We start from the raw sequence: 17,913 nt of genomic DNA, 5'->3' as shown, positions 1-17,913 counted from the left end.
GGTCGTCTTCGTCTGGGGAGGGAGGATGTTATAAATAAAGATTTAAAGGAAATGGGAATTTCCTGGGAGAATGTGAAGAGGGAAGCCTTGAATAAATTAGGCTGGAGGAGGAGCGTGTGTAGCTGCGTTGGCATCAGGCGGTTTGGTGCTGTGGTGAGTTATTAGTAGTAGTTGTTGTTGTGCTAGTAGTAGAATCATATAATTATCACAGGAAGATAATCCTAAAAATAATGGAATTTAGGGAAAATGTACTCTCCTGATCCTCATATGACCTAATTGAATATAAAACGGGCCTTAAATATAAGGGAAACATTATTTAAAGGGCGACACACCTTTCATCGGCATATGTAGATAAAATTATAAGTAGATGCAATTCTTGTTGTTCTAGTCAGCAGCAAAAACAAATCAATATTGATTTAAACGTTGTTGGATCTGCTAGTCTGCGTTTTAAACTATCCTTTTTTTATTTATTTATTTATTTTTTTTAACCCCACTGAGACTCAAATCCTCAAGGCTGAACTGTAAAACACACCTTATCACGTAAAGCCTATGGCATGAAAAAATCATTTCAGTTTGTAACAGATTAGAGTAATTGCAAAGAAATATTCAAAAGAATCATTAGGTATATTCAAAATATTCAAATAAAATCATTAGGTATTTCCCCTTTTTCAAAAACCATATTCATAATCTTCAGTAGCTTATTTCTAACCTGAGAGCCACCATCCAAAAATGATAAAATCATTTCAGCTTGTAACAGATTACTGTAATTGCAAAGAAATATTCAAAAGAAGTAAGATTGCGCCATCCAGTTGAAATGAATTAAAATGTTCAACCTAAGTTAAGGTTGATTCCTAGCTTTCTTTGTGACCAGGTGGAATGCGATAGGAAATTTAAAATAGCCTGAATAAAAAGGTAAGTTAATACCTTCCAGATGACATGTTATATTATAATCATTTAATTGAGGGATATAGAACTAAAATGTTTGTTACAGACCAACTGCCGCCAGGATTTTCAGCGCCTGTTGACGATTTAGGTCTTGTATCTTCCCCCAACCTTCAAAAACACAATAAAAGTAAGCAAAATACTCTGTTTATCAGCCCACCAAAGGCAGTGTCCAGGATCAGACGTCAACCCCTTGCCCCTCCCCATAGCATTGCCACTGACTGACGCTTCTTTGTCCGCAGACGGAATAATTTCAGTATTAGACAATTGCATCTAAGCTACCCAAAGGTATAGCTCAATATTAGCACAGCCAAAGAAGGAGGTTCACGGTCTTTACTTCTTTCTTCCCTGAAAATCTGCATATTGATGCATAGATACGTACTGCTTAAGAACATTTTTAGTTTAAAAATGACAAGAATAAATACATTGTCGAAGCAGCCAAGGTCAAGCTACCTCTAAATGGGTAAATGGAGAGATATGGGGGAGGTAAACAGAAAGGTTGTACGAAAGCATAGGATGGCTGGCCCCCAGCCTCTCCTCCCCCCGTTGCACTATCTGGCTGAAAGGTCAAGAAACAGAGATCAGCACTGCTGGTGGGGACTGTAGAAGTCCAGTGACGTATTCTTTACGCTTGTTTTTCACCTTGAATGAACTTCCTTCCCTAAGCGAGTCAAATTCCCTCAAAATATTATTCTGGCTGCTCATTTATAGTATAATAATATATTCGTGTTATATATTAAATTAAAGATTTAATAGTTTAATGATAGAATTAATCATAATTGTCTTTCTGTAAAGGTTAATACCAGGAGCACACTTAAAGGAAATCCAACGAAATTCTGAAAACCACTAACAAACATAAATACTTACTTATTTCATTCCTAAGGGCACATTGATTGACTTTGCCCCTACCCTCCTCTCTTCGTCCTGATTGATAAATTGACAGCCAAATTTATTTTTACGCATTATATTTCGCATTAGTGCTACTCTTTTCTTCGCCGATTTAGCGGCATTCCAGATCGCTCTACGCCATTCCAAAATATAATTAAATACAAAAATACAAGTTTTTTTAACGGAAAGTAAGGAGCGACATTAAAACTTAAAACGAACAGAAATTACTTTGTATATGAAAGGGGATGCTTCCTCATCAACACCCCGCTCTTTACGCTAAAGTTTGACTCTTTCTCTTAACTCTACTTTTTAAAACAGTTAAAAAAACTTTAGCTTGAAGAGCGGGGCGTTGATGAGGAAGCTACCCCTTTCATATACGAAGTAATTTCTGTTCGTTTTAAGTTTTAATGTCGCTCCTTACTTTCCATTAAAAAACTTGTTTTTTTTAATTTATTTTCTGAACGTTTTTGAATCAATGCATGTTTTGATTTTGGCTCTCCGCAGATAAATAATTAAAACGAAATTTGCATATTTTTTTTCTGCTAAATGGCTTACTCAGAGTTTTGATCGAATGATTTTGAGAAAGAAAGGAGAGGGGGAGGAGGCCTAGTTGCCCTACAATTTTTCGGTTACTTAAAAAGGCAACTAGAAATTTTAATTTTTTTACAAATGTTTTTATTAGTAAAAGATATACGTAACTTACAAATTAGCATACGTAACGAACTTCTGTATTCTCATATTTTATTACGTATACGAAGGGGCACACCCCATCGTCAGTGCCTCGCTCTTTACACTAAAGTTTAAATGTTGTCCCAATTTCTTAAGAATGACTCCTGAATCACAAAAGCCGTAGAATAAATAGTTGAAATTACTATAAAAATACTTTAGCGTAAATAGCGAAGTATTAGGAGTAGGTGAGCCCATCATATGCGTAATAATTTCCATTAGTTTTAAGTTTTAATGCTTCTCCTTACTTTCAGTTGAAAAAAACTTTTTCATATTTATTTTTTCATTGTATTTTTTTAAATAATGCTAGAAAATCCTGCACTCCCTTCATGAAAATTTTCTTCCCCCGTGACAAATTCCTCCGAGGAAAGTTCCCCCAACATATTCACCTCTTCTCAACCCTCCCCCCCCCCCAACCTAATATCTCCCTGAAAACAGCTGTACACTTCTAAATAACTATTACCATATGTAAGCACTGGCCAAAGTTTGTAACTTGTGGCCTCTCCCACGGGGACTGTGAGGGAGTAAGTCATCCCCAAAGACTTAGTTACAAAATTTTTTGACTACGGTTAATAAAATGGCTATCTCAGAATTTTGATCCGGTGACTTTGGGAAAATAATTAGCGTGGGAGGGGAAATAGGTGCCCTCAAATTTTTTGGGTCACTTAAAAAGGGCACTAGGAATTTTCATTTCCGTTAGAATGAGCCCTCTCGCCAGATTATAGGACCACTGGGTCGATACGATCACCCCTGGGAAAAAAAAACAAATAAACACGCATCCGTGATCTGCCTTCTGGCAAAAAATACAAAATTCCACATTTTTGTCGATGGGAGCTTGAAACTTCTACAATCCGGTTCTCTGATACGCTGAATCTCATGGTGTGATTTTCGTTAAGATCCTATGATTTTAGGGGTTTTCCCCCCTATTTTCTAAAATATGGGTAAAATAAAAATGATGCGTAAGACTAAACTTGATTAAACTTACACATTTACAATCAGCATTAAAATGCAATTCTTTTGATGTATCTATCGATATCAAAATTCCATTTTTTAGAGTATTGGTTACTATTGAGCCTTTTTTGGTTACTATTTTTGGTTATTATTGTTCGTTACCACGAACTGTTTGATGGGAACATATAAAGTGGACTGTATATTTATCCATCAGAAAGGGAGGCTGGTAAAGTGAGGCAATGTGCCTTAGAAATGAAATAGGAGCTATATTGGTAATCTAGTCATTAAAAGAGGAAGAAAAGGGGGAATTTATTTACGATTTTTTATAGCATTGATATATATTTTCAGTTTTGGGTGACCTTCAGTGCGAAACTTGCCAAAAAGCTGTTGGCAATCGTAGTGAAAGATTCATTTCCTAAATAGCTACACATAGAAATAAAACAGGAGAGATGCTATTCAACTGACCGTTCAACGCCCTTTCCAAACATATTATTAACTAACGTAGCAGTTGGTTTTCCCTCCACCCCCTCCCGCACCCGTTAGTGTTTAGATATTTTGATATTTCGAGGCTGGATTAAAATATTGCCGAGTTTGTTATTTTTGTTATTTTTTGTACTTGTCTTTCATAAACTTTCGGCTTATAACGCTGAATTAATTTGGGTAAAAGAAAATACTATGAATTCACAGGTTAATTCATATTAGTTTTTTTTAAACAAAATTTTTTTTTGGAATTTCACTTATTCTGCCAAAAAGGATAAAAATAGAAAAAAAATACTCTATTTCCAGTATAGAAATAATAATCGGTATCATAGTTATCCATAAGAAAACAAAAATTAAAAAAACATAAAACCGAAGCATTGCCAAAGACAACAGTAATGACAATCCAAATTATACCATTAATAAATAGTATTCATGAAATGAATTTAACTCAGGAATAGTAGCATGGACATTGTCGATGTCGGAAAATATTTAAGGAATTCATATTTTATGTCTTAAGTGTAATTTGTTTCTTTTTTCAAAAATGTTCAAAATCTGTAATCTAAATCAAACACACAATTAGAATCAAATTTTCACAAATTAAATGCATAAAAATCAAACTAATTGGAAAACTTCCTAAGCTGTGTAATAAGTTTCGTTACAGACGCATATACCTATGATGGGAGCTGTCGGTTATTGTTCCCGTTAAGAAAAACCGAAATTTTTGGGATTTCGCCACTAGTTTTCCATATTTTTCATTCGATTCGACAATTCTGTACAGTTTTTATCCCCCTTCCCTACACACCCAGGGGGAAAATGTGACCCCCCCCCTTCTGAAATAAATATATGTGAATGTAGTTGTTTATGGAGGTAATATAGGTTACTATCTTAATCTTACACTCTTAATCTCCTCAAATTTTCCAGGGCAACAATCCTGGCAATCTGGCCTGCAGATTTTCAGACTGATTTTTTTTTTCTTCTGAAATCAAGGTTTTAATTCCGAGTATTGTGGCAATGCATAAATACTTATCCCACAGCTAAGGCACCATAGTCCCAGTTAGCCACTTAGCCACTGGAACTCAACTGTTTATATAACTTGAACTCGGTCTTCAAAGAAAACTTTATTTTAATCCCTGAGAAACTAAATAATCGCTATTTTTAGTTCACTTAGAGCTTGCCTCAGGTGCGACACATCTTCCAAAAGTAGTACATATTCCGTTTTGAATCGAGTAGCATCCTATTATAGCGATGTGATTTCAGTGAGAGTGATTTTTAGTTGATGCTCGATATTAGCGAGTCGTTCATTCTTTTCAGTTTGCAATCTAGCAATTTCTTCTTTCAACTGTGACATGTCAGATAAGGCAGCTGCAAGCTGAGCTTTAACCGTACGAGACTCATTTAAAATCTGCTCTTGCTTTTCCTTCGGAATATTGTCATTCTCTGTCTTCAGCTGAGTAATTTCCTCTTTCAATACTGAAACTTCACTTCGAGCTTACCTCAGCTGCAACACATCTTCCAAAAGTCATGCATTTTCCGTTTTGAATCGAGTAGCATCCTCATTTAGCGATGTAATTTCAGTGAGAGTCGTGTCAGGATGATGCTCAATATTAGCGAGTCGTTCATTCTCCCTTGGTAATATATCCTTTTCCGCTTGCAATCTAGCAATTTCTTCTCTCAACTGTGCCATGTCAGATAAAGCAGCAACAAGCTGAGCTTTAACCATACGAGACTCATTTAAAATCTGCTCTTGCTTTTCCTTCAGAATATTGTCATTCTCTGTCTTCAGCTGAGTAATTTCCTCTTTCAATACTGAAACTTCACTTCGAGCTTGCCTCAGCTGCGACACATCTTCCAAAAGTAGTGTATTTTCTGTTTTGAATCGAGTCATTTCAGTGAAAGTGACTGTAACTTCACTTAGAGCTTGCCTCAGCTGCAACACATCTTCCAAAAGTAATGCATTTTCCGTTTTGAATCGAGTAGCATCCTCATTTGGCGATGTAATTTCAGTGGGAGTTGTGTCAGGATGATGCTCAATATTAGCGAGTCGTTCATTCTCCCTTGATAATATATCCTTTTCAGCTTGCAATCTAGCAATTTCTTCTCTCAACTGTGACATGTCAGATAAAGCAGCTGCAAGCTGAGCTTTAACCATACGAGACTCATTTAAAATCTGCTCTTGCTTTTCCTTCAGAATATTGTCATTCTCTGTCTTCAGCTGAGTAATTTCCTCTTTCAATACTGAAACTTCACTTCGAGCTTGCCTCAGCTGCAACACATCTTCCAAAATTAATGCATTTTCCGTTTTGAATCGAGTAGCATCCTCCTTTAGCGATGTAATTTCAGTGAGAGTTGTGTCAGGATGATGCTCAATATTAGCAAGTCGTTCATTCTCCCTCGATAATGTATTATTTTCAGTTTGCAATCTAGCAAAAGTTTCTTCTTTCAAAAGTGAAACGTCAGATAAGGCTGCTGCACGTTGAGCATCAACTATATCGTAATCAGTTTTTAAAGAGACAATACCGTCAGCAAGTTGCTTCTCCATTCCTGCTAACCTCCTGAGAAGAGGGAGTTTAAAGTTCTTCTTCAGATCTTCCCTGGCTTCTCTCAGCTCTTCTATTAGCTTGTCTTTGTCCTCAGGTGTTGCTTTATTGCAGAAATTTGTTCCTGAAATAGAAGGAGAAAATTAAAGACATCGAAAAGAGGAGCTTCATAGGAAGAAGAGGAACTTCAGAAGAAGAAGAAGAAGAAGAGGAGGAACACGTTGCCTATGGCTCTGATTACCTAACGGGTGACAATCCTCTAAATAATAATCTAGAAATTTAATAACAGAAAAGAATAAAATCTAGAACCATCTCCCTCAAAAAAAGGGTTTAAATTTCAATCAATCCATCAATTTATTTAAAGGAAACATACAAAAATTACAAACCTTTAGACCCCCAAAAAGGTTCATTGGCCTGTGAGAGTGGGAGACTAAGCATTAAACTAAAAAATATCACTAAAATCAAACAGAAGGACCAGAAGAAAAAAAAACAACAGCAAACAACACCATATATGATGTCAAAAACAATCAATCGTTAATAACCATTAGCAAAAACAATTAACAAAGGAGATGGAAAAGAGAATATAATGGACTGAAATAGAAAAAAAACAACAAAAAAATTATCAATACAGTAGGTACGGCAGATCTGCTCCAAAATTATATATATCCACATCCCGCTGCGCAAGGGACATCGAGATTCTCATAAAAAGGATGACTCGGTAAGTAGTTTTACATGATCTCTTTGCGGGGAGTATTGGAATGGACTGGAACATTTTCTGAGTAATTACCAAGGTTTGGTGAATTCAAGGTTTTGAGGGGGTATACCACTCAAACCTTACAGTCCCTGGGCTGTACCGCAACAAACCCTCAAAGCCTAAATGAGCAGTCTCCTGACCTGCTCAGAGAACCTGAGCAGTCAAGGTTCTCTTGAATGACAGGTTTCTTCGATATTTTCTCACAATCGTAATAATAAAGGAATAGAAAAGATATACATAAACTAGGAACTACAAAGAATGAATAGAGAAATGTATTCATCTAAAAAGAAAAATAACAAAGAAAAGAAATTGGGAACAATCTCTGCAAGGTTCTCTGTTTCAATATTTTTTTTTGTCAAACCAGAAGTGATAAAGGAATAAAAAGGACAGACAAGAACTAAAAAATTTAAAGGAACGAATAGAGAAGGGTTTTCATCATAAGAAAATTGACAGAAGCAGAAAAAAACGGGAAAAATCCCCGCAAGGTTCACAAGAATGAGAACTTCCTCCTAATATTTTGTCACAACTTTATTCACAAACGCATAAAATAGATAGACAAGACTGGGAATGAAAACGAGTGAATAGAGAAATGTATCTATGAAAGAAACTGACAGAAAATAAAGCGGGAACAGTTACCACGAGCTCTCCTCTGCTTCAATTTTTTTGTCACTAAAGAAGTATGGAAAGGAAGAATAGAGAAGAACAGAAAGGAAAGGGAAGACGAAAACTAAAAACTAAACGAAACGACTAGAGAAGGGAACGAAAAGAAAATTGATAGACAAAACAATGGGAACAGTCCCGCAAGATTTGCAAGAGTGAGACCTTCCTTCGAATATTTTGTATCACTTACAAAGGAATAGAATAGATAGACAAAAATGGAACGAAAAGGAATGAATACAGAAACATATTTGCGAAAGAAACTGACAGAAAAAAAAACGTTGGGAAAAATCACCGCAACCTTCTCTGCTTCAATTTTTTTTATTACCAAAAAAGTACGGAAAGAAAGAATAGAGAAGAACTAAAAAGAAAGGAAAGACGAAAACTAAAAGCTAAATGAAAGGAAAAGAGAAGGGAACGAAAACAGAACTGAGAGAAAAAAAAATCTAGACAGTCCCGCAAGATTTGATAGAGTGAGAGCTTCTTTAGAATATTTTGTCACAACTCTACTCACAAAATAATAAACTACATAGACAAAAGCTAGGAACGAGTGCAAATGAATAGAAAAAATCTATTTATGAAACAACTAAAATAAACGAACCGTTTCAAGTGACCAAAAATATTGGAGGGTAATTAGGCCCCTCCCAAGCCCCTTTTCCCCCAAAGATATTAGATCAAAATTTGAAATAACTATTTGATTCAATATACTTGAAAGGTACAATGACTATGCTGTTGTGAAAAGTATAACCCACAACAGCCTCTGGGGAAAGGGTTGTAAGTTACGCAGTTCGCCCATTGCTTAGGCATAGTATTGTTGCAGGGAAAAATACAGAGTATTGTTCTTGAGAGAGAGGGGATTTACTTTGGGATAATTTTCCGTGAGGAGAAACATTTCTCAGAAGAAATTTTTCGGAGGAAATCTTAAACGGGGGAGAGGGAAGGGCATTTCATAACATGATTTGAAAAACAATAAGAAATTAACCTTTTATCACAATTCTTTAAGAAAGACTGCTCAAACAACTGGGTCAACAAACAAGTCAAACACTGGGTCAAACAAGTTTAATACAGTAAATATATTAGCAAAATTTGCGTAGCAATAAAAATGTTCTATTCATAAAGTCAGGATGTTTACACTTCCCAAAAAACAAAATTTGAAAATTATTCAGCAAAATTTCTGGATGATGAAAAAAGTGCAGTTGTACTATGTAATTAAAGGCTAAAAGTTAAAGAAAACAAAAACCAAAACTTTCTTGAGACGAAACTCAATTGGCTAGAAGCATTATTCGAATTATGTTGTGGTTGGTTAGTAGCATTATTCCAAGGGGCCATGCAACTGAGCCCCTTCCTCGTCTGACGCTTCCTCGACTGACAAAAATACTTTTTTCTTAAAACCTTAGACCGAGTAAAAAAAAAATTTTAAGCCTCCTTCCACTGAGAAGTTTTTACAGGAACTCTTAAGCAAATAATAATACCAAGATTTTAGGGTTCAAATAACTAAAGATGTCAGTACTGATACTTCGTCGCTGTGCAAAGCTGCCTAAGGCAAATACCGCTCCGTAGGCCGCTTTTCACCTTATTTTATCCAAAAAACCACTATTTATTCCCTTCTTTGAATTTCACATTGCCCTCAAATCAAATACCACGACCTCCTCTCCACTCATTTAAGAAGACCTTGCTCTTCGTGTGGCACCAGTTGGAATACCATAAAGTAAAATTTTGGCCAACCAACCAATTTATTCCTCTTGCTAATAGTATTATCTACGCCACTCAAATCATCTGCTAAACCTTAAGTCCAGGAGAATTTTTCCTTCTTTGTTGATCCCATTTTTCTTAGAGTCTCTGTCGGTTTCCATAGGACGAAGTCCATCAAAATAATTCCTATGAACGGAAATAAAAAACAACCCTGCTTAACTCCTGATTCCACGCCTAATTAGCAACGAGGGGCGTAGCTCCAGAATTTTTATTTCGGGGAGGGAGGGAGGGGGGTCCTCGTCTAGAGAGTCAGAGGGCATGGGGCATGAAAAACATTTTTCAAATTATTTGGGGAGGGACAACCGTCCCCCCTTGCCTTCCACAAATGACGCCACTACTAATTACTAACCTCAATTCCTATTCCAACCATGCCAATATTATTCCCCTAAAGAGCACTTTGATGTGTGCTTGCAGTTAATGACGATTTGGTCTCCTTTTGTATTCATGCTTTCTAAAAATCGGAATAACTATGCTAGTATGCATGTATTACACAATAATCAACTATCATAGGGCCATCATATTTACAGTCATATGCTAGGCACGTCACTAAGCCTTGGCTAGGAATTCAAAGTACTGAAACCCATAAGAGATAGTACTATTTTTCTGGTGAGTCCTAGATTATGGGAGCACGTTAGACAACAAAGGTAATCCTCAATTATTAACCTAACGACACTCACTCTTTTCACCTTTCTTATACACTGGTTTAATTAAGGTTTTCCTAAAATCAATAGGTATTTCCCCTTTTTCAAAAATCATATTCATAATCTTCAGTAGCTTATTTCTAACCTGAGAGCCACCATCCAAAAATGATAAAATCATTTCAGCTTGTAACAGATTACTGTAATTGCAAAGAAATATTCAAAAGAAGTAAGATTGCGCCATCCAGTTGAAATGAATTAAAATGTTCAACCTAATTTCAAGTTGATTCCTAGCTTTCTTTGTGACCAGGTGGAATGCGATATGAAATTTAAAGTAGCCTGAATAAAAAGGTAAGTTAATACCTTCCAGATGACATGTTATATTATAATCATTTAATTGAGGGATATAGAACTAAAATGTTTGTTACAGACCAACTGCCGCCAGGATTTTCAGCGCCTGTTGACGATTTAGGTCTTGTATCTTCCCCCAACCTTCAAAAATACAATAAAAGTAAGCAAAATACTCTGTTTATCAGCCCCCCAAAGGCAGTGTCCAGGATCAGACGTCAACCCCTTGCCCCTCCCCATAGCATTGCCACTGACTGACGCTTCTTCGACCACAGACGGAACAATTTCAGTATTAGAGAATTGTATCTAAGCTATCCAAAGGTATAGCTCAATATTAGCACAGCCAAAGAAGGAGGTTCGGGGTCTTTACTCCTTTCTTCCCTGAAAACCTACATATGGTTGGTTTAGGGGAATAATATTGGCATGGTAGAAATAGGAATTGAGGCTAACAGTTAGTAGTGGCGTCATTTGGGGATGGCAAGGGGGGACAGTTACCCCTCCCCAAATAATTTGTTAATTTTTTTTACATGCCCCATGCCCTCTGACTCTCCAGACGAGGACCATCCTTTGCCCCCCGCCCAATAAAAATGCTGGAACTACGCCCCTGGTTGTTAATTAGGCGTAGAATCAGGAGTTAAGCAGGGTTGTTTTTTATTTCCGTTCATAGAAATTATTTTGATGGACTTCGTCCTATGGAAACCGACAGAAGCTATAAGAAACAAGAGCTAAGAGCTCATATGGCACTTGTGACGAGGCCAGAAGAGCTAAGAGCCAAGAGCTCATATGATATGAGCTCTAACAAAATTCTAAGAATCAATAGATTGATTTAAAAGAAAAATCAGAGGCTTAATGCCGGTTGGGGTTCAAAATAAGAGCTATGAGCCACGATGTCCTTCTAAATATCAAAATTCATTAAGATCCGATCACCCACTCGTAAGTTGTAAATACCTCACTTTTTCGAATTTTTCCTCTCCCTTTAGCCCCCCAAATGGTCAAATCTGGGAAAACGACTTTATCAAGTCAATTTGTGCAGCTCCCTGACACGCCTACCAATTTTCATCGTCCTAGCACGTCCAGAGGCACCAAACTCGTCAAAGCACTGAACCCCTCCCCCAAAGACAGCGAATCCAGTACGGTTACGTCAATCACGTATCTACGACATTTGCTTATTCTATCCACCAAGCTTTCTCCAGATTCCTTCACTCCAAGCGTTTTCCAAGATTTCCGATTTCCCCCTCCAACTCCCCCCCAAATGTTAACAGACCTGGTCGAGATTTGAAATAAGAGCTCTGAGACGTGAATTCCTTCTAAATATCAAATTTCATTAAGATCCGGTCACCCGTTCTTAAGTTAAAAACACCGCAATTTTTCTAATTTTTCCATATCCCCCCAGCTCCTCCAAAACGAACGAATCCGTTCCAACTATGTCAATTACGTATCTAGAACTTGTGCTTATTCTTCCCATCAAGTTTCATCCCGATCTCTCCACTATAAGCGTTTTGCAAAATTTATGTTTCAATCCTCCAACCCTCTATGTCCCCGGATCCAATTTGAGTAAAAAATGGAGCATCTGAGACTTAAGATCTGATCATCTATTCGTAATAAAAATACCCCAATTTTCAGGTTTTCCAAGAATTCCGGTTTCCCCCTCCAACTCCCCCCAATGTCACAGGATCTGTCGGATTTTAAAATAAGAGCTTTAAAGCACACGATCCTTCTAAATATCAGATTTCATTAAGATCTGATCACCTGTTCGTAAGTTACAAATATCTCATCTTTTCCGAATTACCACCCCCCTCCCCCCAGACTCTACCAAAGAGCGGATCCGGTCGGGTTATGTCATTCACATATCTTAGGCTTGTTTTATTCTTCCCATCCAGTTTCATCATGATCTCTCCGCTCTAAGTATTTTCTTAGATCCCCCCCCCCCCCAGTGGCGCTGGATCCAGTTGAGATTTAAAATAAGAGATCTGAGTTACGAGGTCCTTCTAAATATGAAGTTTCATGAAGATCCGATCACTCCTTCGTAAGTTCAAAATACGTCATTTTTCTTATTTTTCAGAATTAAAACTCCCCCCCCCCCCCAATAGAGCGGACCCGTTCCAATTATGTCAATCAAGTATCTAAGACTTCTCTTTATTTTTCCCAAAAAGTTTCATCCCGATTCCTCCAATCTAAGTGTTTTCCATGATTTTAGGTTTCCCCCAAACTCCCCCCAATGTCACCAGATCCGAATAAATTGGTTCGTTGGCCAAATTTTACTTTATGGTATTCCAACTGGTGTCACACAAAGAGCAAGGTGTTTTTAAACGAGTGGAGAAGAGATCGTGATATGGGATTTGAAGGCAATGTGAAATTCAAAGAAGGGGATAAATAGTGGTTTTTGGATAAAATAAGGTGCAAAGCGGCCTACGGAGCGGTATTTGCCTTAGGCAGCTTTGCACAGCGACGAAGTATCATTATTGACATCTTTAGTATTTTGAACCCTAAAATCTTGAAATTATTATTTGCTTAAGAGTTCCTGTACAAACTTCTCAATGGGAGGAGGCTTAAAAAATCTTTTTTAACTCGGTTTGAGGTTTTAAGAAAAAGTATTTTTGCCTGTAGAGGAAGCGTCAGACGAGGAAGGGGCTCAGTTGCATGGCCCCTTGGAATAATGCTACTAACCAAACATAACATAATTCGAATAATGCTACTAGCCAATTGAGTTTCGTCCCAAGAAAGTTTTGGTTATTGTTTTCTTTAACTTTTTGCCTTTAATTACATAGTACAATTGCAATTTTTTCATCATCCAGAAATTTTGCAGAATAATTTTTAAACCTGTTTTTTTTTTGGGAAGTATAAACGTCCTGACTTTTTGAATAGCAAAATTTTATTGGTACGTAAATTTTGCTGATATATTTACTGTATTAAGTTTAGAGATTTCATTTTAATAGCGTCTTTAGTTTCTGAATAACTGTCTTCTGTTTTTTTCTGTGCAATTCCAAAAATCCAACAGAAAATGTTTCAAAACTAATTGCAATTTCAATTTTGAGTATGAAGTTACATCAATAAGCAGTTTCTTATTTTAAATTTAAATGTTATTTTGACCTTTATCTGATTTAAATTTAACTTATTTTAAGTTAGAAATCCCACGGTATAATTGAATATAATTCTGAATAGTATAATTAATCCGAATAATATATAATTAATATAATTTTGAATATAATTAATATAATTTTGAATATAATTAATATAATTTTATAATTATATTAATATAATTGGATATAATTTCTGTGCCTGAGTTAGGTCTCGTGGAACAGATTCAGACAGTCCTTCATTAATTTATGCACCTAAGGAGTTTACAAGTTTCTAAAATCGGCTATGCGGATTGCTAATTTCGATGTTATAATCAGTGAGGTAAAGTAGATGGCGCACTCCAGTGTCGAATATAGGCATCAGCTGAATAAAAAACGTAAAACTAGAAATAGGAAACACATAAAGAAACATACAAAGTAAACAGGAATATAGAGTACATAGACAACACTTATAGATTAGCACATAAAAATGGAGAAAGAACAAACATAAGAGACAGAAAGAAAAACCCACAACTGAATGAACCTAATAAGAAGGTGATGCGGTGATTTTCAAACGCAAGCTGTGACTGAGAATTTCCTGTGCAGTAAATCCAGTTCACTTTTGAAATAAGGAACAAAAATTTTCCAATAATGGTCCTTTTTTCTAAGGCAGAAGAAGCAAAAAAAAAAAAAAAATTAGTTAATCTTTTTTCTTAATAAGGGGCCAGGAGTTCGGAGGCAAAAACAATTGAAAGATCACAGACAGTTGAGTGTAGCATTGCTGTTGTACCTCCCTTTATTAGCAATAAAATTAGCGTATCCCAATTGTATTTTCTTAATAATACTCGAACTGGGCGCTCGCGCAGACTTAAGAAACTGTTAGTAATAAAAATATATTACTATATAAACATATAAAGTTTATAAACATATAAAGTTTGTGTTTAACTCTTAAGAAAATGTATGTATTTAATCGCTGGCACACAGCATCCACTCCTCTGCTCAAGAACCAAAATACCCAGTCATATGAATAAAAAAAAATGGAAAAGGGGCGACTGAGGTATTTCATATGGACACAAATCATTAGCTCGTAAGAATATGTATGCCAGAAATATGTATATATTTATTCGTTGGGACACTGCATCCACTCCTCTGCCCAAGAGCCAAAACATGAAGTCTCATGAATTAAAAGAAATGGGATGTGGGGAGGGGAGGGGAGAAAAGAGCATTTTGAACAGACACAAATTATTAGCTCATCATTATCCACTAATTTTACTTAAAACATAAAGCTCCGTAACCAGCTCAGATAATATAAACAAAATTTCAATTAATAAAAAATGAATATTTAAACTTACAGGTCCCTTAGGACTTACACGCATGGAGGAACAGCAGATTATTATTTGATTTGATCTTAGCTCATAAGAATATACGATTAAAAACCCAACCATTGCCTATTCTGCTGGGAGATACAATCGTGATAATAATTAGGTTATAATCTAACCACTATAGATAGATAGATAAGTGTATTTTAAAGCCAAATATACAGACATGAATATATTACAATAACATAAAAGAAAGGCACAAATAACATTACTTTGATCAGCGATTATCATAAAACACTTAAATGAATGAAACACTACATCAACCTAATATTAATAATTAATACTTGAAAATAATTTAATAATTAATACTTCCTTTTCCCCTTAGAATTAGGACTCTTTAAGTTTTTGGATACAAGAGACGAGATTTCAGGAATAAATTTCTTCGGAAGACTATTCCAAATGAACATGTGGTGGCCTCCAAAACTTTTTTTAAGTGCCAAATGAGTGTAATTTACAAATTTGACTTGATGTAAAACAGCAATACTGATAAAAATAGGTTTAAGAAACCACCTTGTCTCTTTCACCAATAGAATTTGATAGATAGTATTTCAAATAGTTATATATAGTTATATTTCAAATAGAAATGTATAGTTTATGAGATTGTGCATTAATTGCCATATTCATATGATAAGGGGAACAAGTGAGCAAAATTGGTGTATCAACTTATTCACGCTTTTGGATCAAGCGTTTATGCTAAATCGATTGGTCAAGTTTGTTTGTTTCAAATAGTAAGTTAAAGACTGTACAACGGTGTTTTCTAAGCATAGGACAAATTCCTGTCGCATAGATTCTTTTCCAGTGTTTCATGTTTTCGTGTTGCTTGACCTTTGATCCATTGATCTCATAAAAAGTCAAAATTACTTTGAACATATTATTATAATATTATGAGATAGAGTATCAAGATTTCTTTTTAAAGTTTTATAAAAATCTAACCTCAGGTTAAAAGTGGACAAACTGAGGGCTATTTTCTTAGGTATTATTTGACATATTATAGACACGATGAGAAAAACTCGATGCAAAGAAAAATTAGGGATATTTGCAGCCATTGAGTAACTGGTTGTAAATATCCTCGTCTGTCCTCGAGGGAAGTGGACAGAGGGGACACTTTTCCCGGGTGCAAAAATTTTACTGTTACAAAATAAAAATAATCTATCCGTCATTACCATTTTGTATTTTTGAGTTTTATCATTACGTCTACTTAATAAAGTAGGTGTCTTTGTGATATATTGTATTAATTTTTTAGTAGATAATTTTTTAAAATGAAAAATTTTGAAAAACAGGGGGGGGGATTAGATTTAAAATCTTAATCAGGACTTTTTGGTGAGCGTGAGAACCATCACTGGTGTGGTCTCTGAAATTACTTATATTTTAGACGCCTAAATTATCTTCCTCCCTAAAAGTTCTTCTTCCCCCTCCACATAGGAAGATAAAACTAAATATACTATCACAAAGCTCAGTTTAGCCCGTATAAAATGAGCCTTAAAATAGTTTTAGGCCTAAATTCAGAAGCATAAAATTAAATAACATTCACTAAATTCACTAGTACTGAAATTCACTTTTTATAATTTTGATTACTATTGGGTCGGCTCGCTCTTTACTTAGAACTTGATGAGTTTTGCAAAATTGTAGTTTAAATTTAGTTGGTTGTAAGGACAATCTTTTTTCACCCTGTGATTTGAATTAACACAAATAGAAAACCACTCACATTGTACAATACATCAAACCGAGTACAATGTACTGAGTTTGTACATTAAAAGGCTACATAAAAAGGCAACTATAAATTTTAATTTTTAACGAATGTTTTTATTAGTAAAAAATATACGTAACTTAAGAATTAACTTATGTAACAAACTTTTATATTCTTAAATTTTTATTATGTATATGAGGGGGTCTGTACCCTCGTTAATACCTCGCTCTTTACACTAAATCGTAAGTTTTGTCCAAATTATTTATGAATGACCACTGAATCAGAAAGGCCGTAGAATTAATAGTTGAAATTACTAAAAATACTATAGCATAAAGAGCGAGGTATTTATCTCCTCCTAAATACCTCGCTCTTTATGCTAAAGTATTTTTAGAACCCCATATATGCGTAATAATCTCTGTTCGTTTTAAGTTTCAATGCTACTCCTTACTTTCAATTGAAAAAAACTGTTCCATGTTTATTTTTTCATTTTTTTTATAGTAATTTTAGAAAATCCTGCGCCCTTTTCATTGAATTTATGTTCCTCCATGACATATTTCTCCAAGGAAAGATCCTCCCACATAGCCCCCTCCCCTCAACCCCACCCCCAAAACCAAAAAAATCCCCTGAAAACATATGTACACTTCTCAATAACCATTATCATATGTAAACACTGGTCGAAGTTTGTAACCTGCAGCCCCTCCCCCAGGGACTGTGGGGGAGTAAGCCATTCCCAAATACATAGTTCTTATGGTTTTTGACTATGTGGAACAAAATGGCTATCTCAAAATTTTGATCCGTTGATTTTGGAGAAAAAATGAGCGTGGGAGGTGGCCTAGGTGCCCTCCAATTATTTTGATCACTTAAAAAGGGCACTAGAACTTTTCATTTCCGTTAGAATGAGCCCTCTTGCAACACTGTAAGACCACTTGGTCGATACAATGACCCCTGGGGAAAAGAAAAAACAAAAACAAAAAAAAACAAACAAACAAATAAACACGCACCCGTGATTTGTCTTCTGATTTGTCATTCCACATTTTTGTAGACAGGAGCTTGAAATTTTTGCTATAGGGTTCTCTGATACGCCGAATGCGATGGTGTGATTGTGATTTGTTAAGATT

At 35.6% G+C, this 17,913-nt stretch overlaps 2 protein-coding genes across 3 annotated transcripts in view; one reads left to right on the top strand and one right to left on the bottom strand.

Moving 5' to 3' along the window:
• Window positions 1–877: 877 nt before the first annotated feature.
• Window positions 878–17,913, top strand: part of LOC136038090 (uncharacterized) — a 32,578-nt gene continuing 15,542 nt past the window's right edge. The window contains exon 1 of one of the 2 annotated variants that reach the window (XM_065721097.1): window positions 878–912. The gene's annotated coding sequence lies outside the window, so the exon portion shown is untranslated. Of the gene's footprint in view, window positions 913–10,562; window positions 10,677–17,913 lie in introns of those variants that run through there. The other variant, XM_065721096.1, reaches the window with a different exon arrangement.
• Window positions 5,013–10,562, bottom strand: LOC136038091 (ecotropic viral integration site 5 ortholog-like). The gene is made up of 2 exons (XM_065721098.1): window positions 10,474–10,562; window positions 5,013–6,648 (listed from the first exon to the last, which is right to left on the bottom strand). Exon 2 carries the CDS (start codon window positions 6,524–6,526, stop codon window positions 5,507–5,509), a length of 1,020 nt encoding a protein of 339 aa, XP_065577170.1. The 5' UTR covers window positions 6,527–6,648; window positions 10,474–10,562; the 3' UTR covers window positions 5,013–5,506.

The sequence above is a fragment of the Artemia franciscana genome, chromosome 17 (genome assembly GCF_032884065.1).
Source record: "Artemia franciscana chromosome 17, ASM3288406v1, whole genome shotgun sequence".
Classification (NCBI taxonomy): Eukaryota; Metazoa; Arthropoda; class Branchiopoda; order Anostraca; family Artemiidae; genus Artemia; species Artemia franciscana.
This window is presented reverse-complemented; position numbering and strand designations above follow the sequence as displayed.

Coding starts and splice junctions, on each gene's coding strand:
- LOC136038091 (XM_065721098.1), bottom strand. CDS start 6,526: ATGGAGAAGCAACTTGCTGACGGTATTGTCTCTTTAAAAACTGATTAC.